Genomic DNA, 15,792 nt, shown 5'->3' with positions numbered 1-15,792 from the left:
GAACCAAAAAGCTCTTTGCTAAAAACCTAAATTATGTCGTATGTAATCATGTGATAGAACTCTTACGTCTGTGTTAAATACACCCTGTATACACAGGATTGTTGCTCACATCTTGAGGGCAGACGTTGTGTCCTCTCTGGCGCAGGACTACACATGCGACCACACAGCACTACTTGGCACAGGGTTCTGACAGTTTTTATTCACACATTCAGTGTCACGTTCAGCATGTAAAGTCATCACAGCTCTACCCTGGCACACAGGCAGTTCTTGATTTGAAGCCAGAGACAAGTGTCTGAAATTTGTGTGTGTTTGTGTCTGTTTGTAGTCATCCTGGGGAGTGAAGATCAGGAAGAAGCTGAAGGCCGTGGCTCCCTATCTTGGCAAATTCAGGCCGCTGGTGGGACAGTGCTGCCATCAGTGCACCCCGGAGAGTCTGGTGAGCGCGTGCGGTTGTTGTTCTCCTCTAAAAGCCAAAGAACTATTGATCGAGTGCATTACGATGCCAAGGTTCGCCTTGATAATTCCGGCCGCAGGTTTTATGATGCATCTTTGAGGGAAGATCTAAAAGTGATTTTTGAACACAGTTCTAAGTGAGATCATCAGTTACAGGACAAGAGGGGGAACAAATCACACACACTCTGGAGGTTCATTGTCCTACTCGAGCATGATGCCGCCGCGGATGACTAAGCTGTTTTATGAGCTTCAAATCCCAATGCAGGCATCATGTGTGCCGGTAGAAAGTGCAGGTAATGGAGCTGGAATTAGCTGGTTATTGGTTCAAATCCCCAGGTGTGAGAGTGTTTTAATAAGAGCAAGCCAAGTGCAGCTCCGGGATCTGAATTCTGTCCCAGTCAGACAAACGTACCAGCTTCCACTTACTGTACAACCTCCAGTTTCAATTTGCACTCATGAACACAGCTGGTCTCTTATAAACATGTGGTCCTCTGATGAAGCCTAACATGAATCTAAAGTGAATGTGTCTCATGATTGTGTTTAACTTTCCAGAGTTGGAAACTGCTACCGAACACTCCTTCACTCAACTTCCAGAACCTCCTGTATGTGAATGAAACACACACCAGGTAAGGTCTATCGAGCAGGTATGAAGCGCAATAAGATTTAGAAATAATTATATACGGTTCCCGGTCAAAGTTTATTGTTTTCTTAATGGTTTTCAGCACATTACGTTTAAACCAGAGACATGCTGTAGTGTGGCTTTCAACTCATTTGTTTATAAGTAAAGCTGAAGTGAAGAACATTGATCACCAGTTATACACCAGCAAACTGGTGACAGGATCATGGGCACCCAGGGCTCACCCATGCCCATGGGGACCAAAGGCCAGCCCATCCTCTCCCACAGAAAAGCCAGTGCCGCACAAATCACGGAAAAAAGTCTTAATGCTGGCCACGAGAGAAAAGCACCAGAACCTAGTGCACCACAACCAGGCCCAAAAGATCTGCTGCCAGAGGGAAGGCGTAGCTCAGGTGTTAAGGTGTTGGACTAGAATCAGAAAGTCTCTGGGTCAAGCAAGGCCTCTTAACTACTCAGATGTTCAATTAAATAAAATATAAGGGCGTCTCCCAAATGCTGTAAATGCCAGTGTCTTGGTACCAGACACCACAGCACTTCCCTAGAGACTCCCTGTGGAGGGGCCAGAGTCACCCCAGTGGCTCAAGGAGGGGAACCCTTTTAAATATTATGGCTGATTGGTGTACAATATATTGCCAAAAGTATTCACTCGCCTGCCTTTACATGCTTGAGTAACATCCAAATACTTCTTAAACTTAAGTAACGTCCAATCCTTAATCCATAGGGTTTAATATGATGTTGGCCCCACCCCCTTGGCAGCTATAACAACTTTAACTGTTCAACAAGGTTAAGGGGTGTGTTTCTGTGAATTTGGACCTTGCTTTGTGCGCTGGTGCGCAGTTATGTAGGAACCCGAGGACGGGGCTGTCCCCAAACTGTTTCCACACAGTTGGGAGCATGAAATTGTCCAAAATGTCTCTGTATGCTAAAGCATTTAGAGTTTCTTTCACTGGTAAGTAAGGGGCTGAGCCCAATGGTCTGAAAAATAACCTCACACCAGTTCCAACATGACTGCGCACCAGTGCACAAAGAAAAGTTTATAACGACTTGGATGAGCGAGTTTGGTGTAGAAGAACTTGACTGGCCTACACAGTGTCTGACCTCACAAATGCGCTTCTAGAAGAACGATCAAAAATGACCATAAACACACTCCTAAACCTTGTGGAAAGTCCGTGAAAATGTTTATCGTGTGGACCAATATCATATTTAAACCTATGGATTAAGAATTGTTACTCAAGTTCATATGCATGTGAAGCCAGATGAGCGAACACTTTTGGCCATATATATATAAATTTTGCTCTGTAAATTCGTTTCTATTGGTCTCGTCTTCCCCTTAGAGATTCTAAGCGTGTAATGTTCTCAGTTATTGTAACGGTTACTATGGCAGCCTGGGTTCAAAAGGAGTGTTTGTCATGCAGCCGTGCGTGCCGACTTCATACACTCCATTAAAGGCGATAAATAAGGTTTAGCTTGCGCACATTTCGATCTCAGAGACAAGAGGCTCTTTTTTTTTTTCCTTCTGCTGGATGTTTAATTTGTGTTTCGTTTCATTTCCCCTCCCTCCCTCTTCTCGGAGCTGGAGAACTTTTCATTGTCACCCGCTCCGTCGTCTCTCGTACCGTTTCGGCGAGAGCGCTTTCTTCAAAAGCCTGTCTTCAAACACTTTATTTCTCATACAGATTCATTTTCATGCCACTTCAGAACGCTCTTCTTAAACTTCCTGTCCAGGCTGCTGATGTGATCTGACTTCAGAGGGGCTGATAAAACATGTTCAGAGCTCCTTGTCTTTGATTCTACCAGTCTCTGGAAAATGTAGGGATGGAAGGACAATTTTCTTTTTAAAAAAAGTATTCTCTGTCTAGCACAACTCTTTAAACATCTCCAGACTGTCGAGATCTGATGTGTGGAAGCAATAGCGTTTCATTTTTACATCATTTTTTTATTCTCATCTATTCAACTATTCCATCAGGTCTCGTGTCCTGAGGATGTGGGCGGGGACTTATAAGATAAGACCACTCCCACAAGAGAGCAAAAATATTAATAAAGGTGTTAACCGGCAGTTTTGATTTGTTGTGTTGCGTCTTTCTCTCTCAAGAAAAAAAAGAGAGAGTTGTGTTCTCAAGGGAACACAACACGAGTGGACACAAAACCAGCAAACAAAAATAAATGCCCCCCCCTCTCCAGTGAATCTCAGACCCACTATTTTTCTTTAATTTGTACACTAACACCTTTATTCTTCAGGATAATTTATGATTGTTTTTTTCAGGCTAGACATGCTTTAGTACTGTACGTCTGTATTTGTGTTATAGGTATCGAGGGTGGCTGGTGAGAAGAGTGTGCTGTGTGCTGTTTATCCGCAGCCGTAAAGTCGAAGTCGGTCCTGTTGGAGACAGACTGCTACGGATCTGCAACACTGACAGGTCTCCACTCTCTGACACTACATACACGCTGTTTCCATTCACACCACTGAGAACCCGAGGCTATGGCCAGAGCTAAGTGTTAAAAATAACGCCCGTCTAAATACAGTATGCCACCGGGATTGTATTTCTGTTAAATAAAAAATAAAACCCAAAAGAAGCATCCCGGTGTTCTGAAAGTTCACTTTCGGCAAGTTTTTTTTTCCCCTCTCAGTTAAAATATCAAATGAGCCAATCAGGATGACTTTTTTAAATAATTAATAATTGACATTTGGGTTCCTCTCTCTTATACCCCTGCCCCCTCTCCCTTATCTCAACCTAATATTCAAGCCCTCGTTTCAGTTATAGCATCTGGAGAATTGTTTTTAGCTTCATTCGAGCACCTTCAGCTTTTATTATAGCACACCCACACACACACACACACACACACACACACACACACTGTGGCGTCGAGTTTGTGTGTGAAAATGATTCCTCGTGTTTTCAGAACCACTCTTGGTCACACTTTAAGTCCTGGAATTTATCTGAACCATCAGGAAAGAAAAAATCAATAGATAACACCGATAACCTGGACATTCAGTACATTCAGGTCGTCAGCTGACTTCATTTTATTGCCGTATAACGTTGTCGAGTCTAGACCTGAGCGACTGAAGCAACTCCAGATCATAACACTGTCTCCAGAGGCTTGTACAGTGGACACTATGCATGATGGGTTCATCGCTTCATGCGCTTTCCTTCTTACCCTGACGCGCCCATCACTTTGGACTAGACTCAATCTGGACTTATCAGATCACATCATCACTTTTTTTTTCCCCTCTATTGCTCCAAAGTCCAATCTCACCAGCAAACTGAAGCCTTTTTTTTTTTTTTTTTTTTTTACTGATGAGTCTCACTAATAAGTGGATATTTTTTGGAGACACAGCTGTTTAGTCCCAAATCCTGTAAGTTCTCATCACACTGTGTGTGTGGAAATGCTCTTACTTATTCTCACCATTACACATAGCTCTGACTTCTACTGTCTAGTTTTTTTTTTTTCACCAAGTATTTAAGTGATATCTGTTCATGTTTTTTTTTTACCCACAATTTTGCTGTGAAGATAATGGTTCAGCACTTTGCTTCCAGGTTTAAATAATGTGTTAGAAGTTGGTTCTTTGTTTTATCCAGACCATTAATTACCCCTCTGCTATGCTAATGGTCTTTTTTTTTTTTTTTTTTTTAAACCAGGTTTTATAAATTGTAAAGCATTTCGGCAAGACAGCCCAAGCACGGAGATAACAGATTGTGCAGGGGGGAAAAACTGTTGTATTAGACTTTGAGATCTATTCAAGGGAGAAACGGAGAGGAACTGTGTCGGGAAGAAAGCTCAGTGAGTGAAATAGTGTGCAATGCGGTGTTTAGCTTTTTAGGTGAAGGTGGTGTGGCCTTTAGATTAGATCCTTGGTGGTATTACTCCAGAGTGGCGAGTGATTATAGTCTACAAGCCAAGGAAAAGTTAAAGTGCCCCGCCCCTCTCTCACCGCCAATGGAGCTGTCCGTGGTGCTGAATGCGCTTCGTGTTTAAGGCCATGGACGATAACTAAAGTGGACGATCACAATTTTTACTACTTTTTTAATGAAAATGTAGCCAAGACAAGAACACTCTGGAGGTGCACAGTTTAATACAAAAATTGTGGAAAATCTTATGTTGTCTGTGAGAAGGAGGGATCAAATCACAGAGACATTGACCACTTGTGTATGTGGAAACGGGTGGATTTTGTCCAGGCCCTGTTACAGTATGCAGTTACACCATGAAAATATTGGTCATGTGAAACCATGTCGTACTTTCTGTAAGGGACTTTGTGTAAAACTCATCTTCAGACTTCTTTCTGAGACTTTGGTTTCTCTTTGGTGCTGTTTTTTTTTTTTTTCTTTCAGCATTTTTTCTTACAAATCTGCAGGTCTTCCATCTTTTTCGAGGTCCTGAAACTGCCCTTGATTTATATTACTGTGATGTTTTAATTTGCGAGATCAAGCGAATGGACTATCAGTAGAAACCTCAAGTGTATAGAACATTGTGACTTTTTAGGTCCCATCCATGCCCTTAATTTTTTTTTTTCTACCCCTTTACTTAGTACTAGCTCAGTTTTCCCAGGCCATTGCCTCTTCTCCCTCGTCTTTTTTCCCGTAGGCTCTGACTTAATTAGTTCCTGAACATTTTAATAACCTTTTATATACTGAAACAACATTCTCACTTTGCAGCCGTTCCTTCCTCCGAGGACAGAAAATGAACGTCACAGAGACACTCGGTGTGTTTGTGATGCTGAGAATAACACAATGTAGGCTTTATGTGCAGAACAGGCTGCTGTCCTGTGACTCTGTGTGTGTGTGTGTGTGTGTGTGTGTGTGTGTGTGTGTGTGTGTGTGTGTGTGTGTGTATATGCCTGTGTGTGATTGTGGTTGTGTGTGTGCTCACATGTGTACAGGGTGAAAAAAGTCCTGGCTCCACAGAGCGGCGTGAAAGAGTGTGGAGAAGATGCAAGAGCGATTCTGACTCTCGCCGAGACATCCCAGTCTCCGACTCTGATCCGGTCTGAACGCCAACAGCATACGCAAACAAAATAATTAAAAACGCAGTATAGCACAACAAAATCAATTCTAAACTTGAATAACAATCGAGCTGTGCAAATTATTGATTAAGAGAGGAAATGATTTGTGTTTCTCTCTGTTTTTTAATGATTTTGCTGTGCATGTTGGTTTACTGAGATAATAATTTAGATAGTAAACAAAAGATAAATCAGATCAGATAAATGTATTTTATCCACTTTATTTGTCTGCATTATTATTTAAGACAAACAACTAAAAAGTTTTTCCATTAAACTTTTTCCATTTTATTTTTTAATTTTCTTTAAATAGATCATCAATTTGGATCATCAATTGTTGTAGTTGTAGCATTTATTTCCTTCCTTGTTTGTTTGTTTGTTTGTTTGTTTGTTTGAGTCGGGGTTAGTTAAGCCTATGTAGATACAAAGCTTATAGAACATTTAGTAAGAGAAGTGTGACATCTTTAGGGTTTTTGTTGATCTTAATTCTTTGTGTTCTCTCATTGTCAGCTTGATGGGCTGGTTCCTCCTGCGGTTCTTCTCTCTGATGTTCTGCAATGTTCAGGTGAACCTCAGCCAGATGGCCGCTCTCCATCGAGCCACACAGCCGGTCAGCTCCTAATCGAGTTTCTCCTTCCTTCCTCAATCCTTGCTTTCTTCTGGCCCCTCCTATTGTTAATCACACCTCGTCACCTCCTAATTAAAATTACAATTATTTAAATTTCTTGGTTGTCAAGTAAATTCTGATGGAGATGATAAAATAATTAGATAGGGTTTTTTTTCTTTTACTTTTTTCTGAGCCTGTAAAAAGTGTAGAAATTACAGTGGAACCTTGGGTTACGAGCATAATTCGTTCTGGAAGCGGGCTTGTATTTCAAAACACTCGTAAAACAAATCAAAAATAAGAAATAATAGAAACCCAAATTATTCGTTCCACAGCCCAAAAAATAAATACATAAAAATAATCAACATAAAACATAAAGTAAAAATAAAACAAATTAACCTGCACTTTACCCCAAAAAAAAGTAAAAATAAATCCAGACAGATAAGTGTTTTCATTGTGTGTGTGTGTGTGTGTGTGTGTGTGAAGCTAAAGTAAGGAGCCCCTCCCCTTCTCCCCTTTCTTGTCCTACACAGATACCCTTCCTCCACTCTTTTCACACACACACGCGCACGCACAAAAAAACACTGTTTTATCGGAAAAATAAACAAAAAATCTCTCTAATTACACTTGATTGAGCGAGACACTAACAGAATCACTGTTGTAAAGTAAAAATAAAACAAATTAACCTGCACTTTACCTTTAAAAGAATTGCGACAGATCAGTGTTTCTGTGTAGAGCGGAGAGAAAGATTGTGTGTGTGTGTGTCTGTGAAGGCGAAAGTAGAAGAGGTCTGTGGGGGGAGCAGGCTGATACAGCGAAAGAAAATAAATCTTTAATCTCTCTAATGAGACATGCTTTCGCTGTACACACCCGCATACAGACACAAAACAAAAGATGTTTTACACACACGTGGTCACAGGGTTATAGTAAACAGTACATGCGTGCACGGATGTTGATTATACATGTAAGAGACGAACACTAAGACTTATCAGGGGAGACGATTACCCACAATTCCCCTCGGCGTCAAAACAATAAGCGCATGCATGATACTTGGTGCTCGTAAACCAAGACTTGTTCGTTTTTTAAGTCAAAATTGATGAAAAATCTTTGCTTATCTTGCGAAATACTCGCAAACTGCCTTACTTGCAACCTGAAGTTCCACTGTATTTTTTTTTGGGGGGGGGGGGGGCTTTTAAATATGACGGTATACTGTAAGTACGTTTCCTAACAGCAGATAAAGCGCCGAGAACTAGAATATAAGCAGGATATTCGTTTTACATAACAAGTACTATTTTTGTATTGGTTGTTGCTGATGAGCCATGACTGTAGTGCAGCACTTATAGACAGCATTGTTTAGTGTAATCCGAGGTGCGATATGGGCGCGAGATGAAGCGATGTTGTTCGGGGGTGGCGATGGGGAAGGTCACAGCACTTCAGGAGACACTCAGGTGAAATTCAAGTGCGCAGGCAGAGAAACACACTTCTCTATGCTCTTTGTTGCTTCCGAGTCCTTTTCATCAGTCCAGGTGCAGTACATTGAATTGGGATTTTGAAGTTCGCGTCGAGGACTTTCCGTCCTCCAAACTTCCGGCAGTCAGATCCTTTGTCATCATCATCATGTCTAGTGCTGAAACTTAACTTTTCATTTTATTCGATCAGCTATTTATGTAAACACATTTAGATACAGCTCGCATTTAATATTAGAATGAGGGAAATAGTGATCTCGTGAATTTGACCCTGGCATGGTGGCTGATTTGAGTCGTTCAGAAACGCCTTACTGATGAGAGAAATCAGAGAACATGTTTCATGTAGGTAGGCTACAGTAGCACAAATACAGCTGTACCTCGATATACGAATTTAATCCGTTCTGGAGGCGAGTTCTTAAGGAAAGAGTTTGTATTGTGAAACGCGTTTTTCCACAGGAAATAATGTAAATGCAGATAATCTGTTTCAGACACTCAGAAATATTTCCAATATTACAAATTTCCGACACTATAATCATATTTTCGCATATAAAAACAATCAAAACATTAAGAAAAGACATGAAAATATGAAATAAATAGACAATAAACCTCATTTAATCTTTAACTTATGATGCCTCTTGGCACCGGCTGCTTTAAAAACCAAACTGAAAGCAGCTCTCTTTGTATCTTGCTAACATTCTTGTGCTATGTCTTTACTAAATCAAAAAAAAAGAAACACACAAAATGTGTAAACTGGCGTAGTTTGGCGCCAAAAATTTTTTTATTCGTATGCTGAAGATGTTTTGTATGCCGAGGTGAATTTTTTTTGGCAAAATTTCAATTCTTAAGGCGGAAATTGATGAAGCAGGTTGTTGTTAGCATGCCGAGGTACCGCTATACCAGGCGGACCAGAAAAAAAAAACAGTCTGAGGCTCTAAAACTAAGTAATACTAACAAATATCATTTCTTATTGTACATAATATTCATTTTATATATATATATATATATATACATTAGCTGTGCTTCTGTTTCTTACCTGGTTAAAAACATACCCATGCTTTATAAATCATCTTAACATTTTATCTACAATATTATTACAGACCATTAAAGCTCCAGGTCTGTGTGTGTGTGTGTGTGTGTGTGTGTGTGTGTGTATGTATGTAAATTTTTTCCTTTTTTTTTCTTTATAAGGTGTTTGTAGGTAAACTTCTCCGAACTAACCATAAAAACAAGTCTGTTGTGCTCTGTGTGGTTTGAAGTGTGTTTATGACCGTCTGTGTTCATCCACAGAGCTCTCACACACTCTGCCATGAAGTGCCATTCACGTGTACGTGTGTGTGTGTGTTACAGAACATCCCGCTGGTGTATGTGTATATGCGTCAGGGCGCTGTTGATCAGGCTTTGATCTCCCTGACTCTTCTCTGTCACAACCTGAAAGTTCCCTACAGTTTCTATTCCGCTCCAGTTCACCACAGCTGGATGAGGTAAACCCCCCCCTCCCCCCCCCCCCCCCCCCCCCCCCGTCCTCTTTCTCTCTCTGTAGCTTCACAATATGACAAAATAAGTCGTGATAAATAAGGCGACAAAAGTTCACATCGTTCAGGACATCGGGAAATGGGTTTTGCCAGAGGGAAGGAAGTGATGATGGAGAGATAAACGGATAGATAAACACGCAGGTAATCAGGGATGTCTCAAAAATATATGGACAAGTGGATCTGTGGGTAATCACGTTAGATAAACAGGATTACGACTGATATATGAACAGGAGAAGAGAAAAAACTGAGCATAAAACTAGAGGTGTTAGGGGAAACAAAGCCTATTTATCCTGGGTGTTTATCTGTCTCCTGTACATCTGTCTGTCTATTTATTTGTCTACCTGTTTTTGTTTATCTATTTAGCTGTCTCCATCTGCCTGTAGGTGTCTTTCTCTCTACAGCTCCGTCTTTATATTATATTTTAGTATATTTCTATATTATAAAAAATATAGACTATATTCCTTTTTTTATTCCATATAAGTCTTTTTGCAGCTAAAAACTTTTTCCATATTTTTCTATATGTCTAATTTGTAAAATTCTCTTATTTCTCTTATTTCATACTGAAACTTTTCTTTTAAAATGCTTACGTCATCAGCAGTCGTATAAGCATTTCACCTTATGTCATACTACACAAAATTTGCATTTGATTTAATTTGGTTTGAATTTTTCTGTCTGTCTGTCTGTCTTCAGACAGCTTGTGATGGTGTGATTCACCTCAGTAACACACTTTCTGTTGAAATTTTTTATTTTTTATTTGCGTCTCGATTAGACAGGTAGGGAAAGCTTCCGACTGAGCGATGAAGAATTTGTGTCCGTACTACTCCAAACAAGCCCAACCTGTACTAGTGAGATAGTGAGCTGCCCACAGTGCATCATGGGTAATAATCACGCCGCCTCCAAATAAAACCTCGCAAATCGGGGAGGGGGGACAATTGTCCAAAATTCTCGGTGCAGCAGATCCCAGGGACTAAATACACAAACACACAGGCTTTGTACCTTACGCAAGTCTTACAGTACACCCTCTCCCTTCGGTGTAAAAAGTCAAAACTACAGCCTCTCTATAGACCCTGTGAAAATGGACTGCGGTAGCCAGTTTTTTCTCCAACAGTAAGTGTTTGCGCCAGCCACTTGGAACGAATCGGACCAGACACCGTTGTTAATCTCAGTGTGTTTAGCTCTAAGCGCTTTATAAGGCCCACACATTGAGCCGGGCAGGAGAACCGCAACAGCAGCACGCCGCTTTGCATATTAAATAGTCCCCCCGGTGTGTAAACAGAAAGGAGATAAAGGGAGGAGGAGACATAAAGTGGACATGTTTAGTGTAGGTTGAAAATGAAGTCCAGCTGCGGGAGAAAGGAAGACGGAACGCGTTTCATTACCGAGGTCATAAGACTAATTAATAGGCACTTATTCAGATTGTACTGTGGAGAGTTCTTAACATATTCCACAGTCTCGAGGGTGATGCGCAAACGTGGATTAATGTGGTGCTCCTGCTGCGTCCACACATACACACACACAGCTTGTTCTGGAGATATTTATGACCATCGAGCACTGATCACACACAGGAGCGTAGTCAGTTTATAGTAAGCGTTATGCCTGAGTAATAAAGTCTTCACCTAGGTAATGTGCATAAAATGTGTTTTATATTACATACGCGAAGAGGGCAAAAAGTAACAGAGAGAAGTTTCATCCTTCAGCCTGTGAACATAGAGTGTTGTGTTAACGGGTGAGTGGATCATATCAACAGACACAGAGAGACAAGTGGATTAACAGACTCGTGCGCAGGATTATCCCGGATCGGTAAATATATGGACAGATGGAGTGGGAGATATCTGATTAATAAACAGGATTGAATCAGATAGATAAATAGACAAAAAAGATGCACAGGTTGATGTGTGGATGCGCAGACAGACAGCAAAAACAGGACGAGATGAGAAGAGATGCAGGGATAGACCAGTGTTATATGGATGGGTAAACAGACTGGGTTTAAACAAATGGCACATTTATTGGACGGATGGGCTGAGTGATGGATAATAAATTGATTAATAAATTGGATAGAGGAGTGGGTGGATAAATGTATAAATAAAATTAAGGGTTTGTCTGTAAAGTGGTCAGAACCTGCGCTTTCAAAGATATCTTTACGTTTCATACATCGGAGAAACCAGTCGATTGGATGGATAATTAGATGGATGGATAAATGGATGGATGATTAAATGGATGGATGGATAGATGGATGCTTAGAGTATATGGATAGATGGATGGATTATATGAATAGATATGATATATGATTAGATGGATGGATGTATGGTTAGATTTTATAGATGGATGGATGGATGATTAGATTAAATAATTAGATTAGATGGATGAATGGATGATTGCATTAGATGGATGGATAGATGGATGCTTAGAGTATATGGATAGATGTATGAATTATATGAATAGATGGATAATTAGATTAAATGGATGGATGGATGATTATATGGATGGATGATTACATTATAAAGATGGATGATTAGGATGGATGGATGGATGGATGATTAGATTAAATGATTAGATTATATGGATGGATGGATGGATGATTAGATTATATGGATGGATTATAAGATTATATGGATAGATGATTGGGTGGATGGATGATTGGATTAGATGATTGGATGAGATTAGATGGATGGGTAGATGGATGGATTATATGAATGGATGGATTGGTAAATAGATTAGATGGATGGATTATATGGATGGATGGATTGGTAAATAGATTAGATGGATGGATTATATGGATGGATGGATGATTGGATTATATGGATGGATGGATTATATGAATGAATGACTGATTAAATTGTATAGATGTATGGATTACTACATACAGTATGGATGGATGAATGATTAGATTACAGTACATAAAGGGATGGATGGCTGATTAGATTATATGGATGAATAGATGATTAGATTGATGTACATACAGGTGGCTGATTATACAGTAGAAGCTTAATAATGTATAGACTTTGTTGGGTAATTAGATAAATAGATAGATGGATAGATAAAGAGAGAGGGAGAGAGAGAGAGTTGGTGGGTGATTGAATGATATGAACTCCCATGCAGTGCCCTTGAGATGAAGCAGTCTTGGTGAACAGAAAATTTGTACCATGTCATTAATTGTTAAGTGCATTGTCAGTTTTTTTGACAGCAGGCTGTCGTAACTCTGCTTTTTCAGGGTCATCCTCCGGAAACTGGGCGTCGTTTTTCTCCCCGATCACGCATCCACAGAGCAGGAGGCCGAAACACACAGCGTGTACTCTCCTGTCATGACCTCGGTAAGTCCTACAGACCCGACTCTCGATAGGAAACGCCATGTTTTTGGGGCTGCAAAACTTTTGACAGGTGAGTGACCGTAAAGTCTATATCCAGACAAAAAAAAACAACAACTTGAACCAAACACAGGTGAGCCAAAAAAAAAAAAAAAACTCCTCTGCTCAAACTGAGATTGGTGTATTTTATTGATGGCCGGGTTTCCGTTGAGAAATGCTTACTGTTTGCGATCAGTGAATTGTAAAGTAAACAGCAAATCGATGAAGTTTGGAACGCCCTCGATGTGCCCCTGCAATACTTAATAATTAAGCATGTAGGTAACATTTGGAATATAACCTTAAGATTTAGGATATTCAGTATTCCAGGCACTGGTCTCTGAGAGAATGGCTGTGAAAGGAAAGACTGTATTGCATTTATTTATTTATTTATTTTATTTCTTTAAAGCATGTTCTAGAGCAAACCTGGATCACCTCACACACTCAGATTTGCCCCTCCAGTATTAAGTGTGGCTTAATATCCTGTTTATTAACACAACAAGACAGGAATGTACTGTAGACGGGACACGCCCCCTCGATAGTATTAAGTCATATAGCCGCACCGTTCTTCTGCAGAATTGACAGCAAAGATCAGACACTTTTTCCAGATACTCAAGACATATCCGCTGGATTAGGACACTCCCATGAGCGCCCACAAAGCTGGGCAACACTAAAACAAAACAAAAAAACTAATCCGAATCATTTTCCGGAATCCTAGATCAGCCCCAGCCTTCTCTCAATGGGTCTCATTTATTTCACTGAGTGTGTAGACGTTCTCATGCTGAGAAAATTAATATTTATCTCATGTACGTGTTCTAAGAGGCTCAGTAGCCTACTTTTGTGCTGCTTGTTGTTTTAGAAAACTCTAAGATGATCATCTTCAAGGAGAGGAGAGATACTTTTGCATGAAGCACAGCAAAATCAGGATGGTTTACCGGACACTTTTGTAAGTGGATTGTCTGAGAAATTGGACAAACCGCTAAAGACGATGTGCTGCTGTGCTGTTCTGTGCGGTGGAAGAATCACGAGTGTTTACACGCCTGTCTAAGCCAGAGACAAAGCTAGAATGCAAAGCTCAAAACAGACAGTGACTGATGAGTTCCTTTAAACGTGTCATTCGTTAAAGTAGAGAAATGAGCAAATCGTAGCGTGTGTGTGTGTGAGAAAAAAATTAGTTAACATTTGAAACAGAAGGAGCGCGTGCAGTCGAACGTGTCGGTTTAAGTCGCTGATTCATGCCGCAGAACACAGATGGAGGCAGGGATTGACAGTGAGGAAGTATGTGTGTGTGTGTGTGTGTGTGTGTGTGTGTGTGTGTGAGAGAGAGAGAGAGCGAGATTCGAGTTGAGCCACGAATGCACCAAACAGTACATGAGTACATTCTCGCCTTCTTTAAGATGGCACCAGGCAGGGCTGTATGCGCGTGCCTGCGTGTGTGTGTGTGTGTGTGAGAGAGAGAGAGAGCACCAGATGGTGTTACCAGACCGTTGATGCGTTTTGCTTTCGGCATGGCGTTTTGTTTTCCAGATTTGAATCTGGATTTTTTTTTTTTCCCCTATCCCATTTTTCTTTTTTTTTTTTTCTTTCACATCCCTGAGTTAATGATGTAGATATTCGTTCTGATTTGTATCCTGAACTGCACTTTCTCTTCACTGAAAAGCTTAATTTATTTTCTTTATATATAATTTGAAGTCGTTTTACGCATGGATAGAGGGAGCTTTAATGCCACGAGGAGCGAACGAGTGCAGGCAGCACACTTGACTTTTTAATTGCTTTTAATGAGTTTGAAATTATTTCCAGCAATAGCCACCCAAGTGTGATCGCTGAATCGACAGCGAGAGCAGTTTTTAGGAAAGTTTTCTGCTGTTTCATAGTTGCCTGACAAGCAGAAGCAGTGACACACTGGTAGTTGAAAACAACAATAAATGCACACCATATTAATTTGTTTTGATAGTTTTTGATAATATATTTGGAAATAAAACCCATTTGTGTGATAAAATTAGAATACAGACTTTATTGTGTATATTTTGCATACTTTTTCTAATCCTAAATAAAGGTTAGTGAGTTCCTTTATGATAAGTATTACAATATTCTATATGAATAAAAGAAAGGTTTTGTACGTTACATTGGTCAGAACTTACTATTTCAATGATTTCTTTATGTTTATACATTAGAGGATCGAAATCAGTCTGAGCAAAGAATTTTGTCTGTATGTCCAGCCAGATTTTGTCACAGCATCACACAAACAACGGGACAGAATTTAATGATTTAATGCTTTGCCAGTCCTTAGGTATTTACCTGAAGTTAAACCCTCACTATAAACAAAATCATAATGTTGAGTTATGAGCAGTTTGGGCAGCGTACTGTGCATACGTCAAACTGTGGGTGCGTCTTAAATCGGCCGCTGGACTTTCTTATTTTTACATTTTCAGTACTTAGATATCTGCTTAAAGTTTAATCTGCACCATAAGTAAAATACTTGCTTAATGTAAACAAACACCTGCACCAATAGATATTAATTAGCTAAAAGCTAAACTGAATATTTTTACTGGGATTAATTCATATTTGTACTTTGGCTGAAGTGGTATAAGTGAATTTTAACACGCTGGAGTTGTTTTAGGACAAAACTTCATCTTTATCCGATCTACTTTTTCCATTTCTCATCCGTGATTCACTTTTTGATTACCGGACAGGGAGTGTATTTGTGTGATGATGAAAGAAAGACGGACAACTTAGTGTAAACAAGGCGTAAGATACTCAACCTTA

General features: G+C 40.0%; 1 protein-coding gene across 6 annotated transcripts in view; it reads left to right on the top strand.

Annotated features, from left to right (window-relative positions):
* The window catches only part of gpat2 (glycerol-3-phosphate acyltransferase 2, mitochondrial), a 217,079-nt gene that overhangs the window by 174,028 nt on the left and 27,259 nt on the right, over positions 1-15,792 (top strand). For all 6 annotated transcript variants that reach the window (XM_053503537.1, XM_053503533.1, XM_053503534.1 and 3 more), the window contains 7 exons: positions 326-436; positions 1,006-1,079; positions 3,397-3,507; positions 5,967-6,071; positions 6,594-6,693; positions 9,501-9,634; positions 12,897-12,996. In XM_053503537.1, coding sequence (XP_053359512.1) covers positions 326-436; positions 1,006-1,079; positions 3,397-3,507; positions 5,967-6,071; positions 6,594-6,693; positions 9,501-9,634; positions 12,897-12,996 — 735 coding nt within the window. The remainder of the gene's footprint in view (positions 1-325; positions 437-1,005; positions 1,080-3,396; positions 3,508-5,966; positions 6,072-6,593; positions 6,694-9,500; positions 9,635-12,896; positions 12,997-15,792) is intronic.

The sequence above is a fragment of the Clarias gariepinus genome, chromosome 9 (assembly GCF_024256425.1).
Source record: "Clarias gariepinus isolate MV-2021 ecotype Netherlands chromosome 9, CGAR_prim_01v2, whole genome shotgun sequence".
Taxonomy (NCBI): Eukaryota; Metazoa; Chordata; class Actinopteri; order Siluriformes; family Clariidae; genus Clarias; species Clarias gariepinus.
This window is presented reverse-complemented; position numbering and strand designations above follow the sequence as displayed.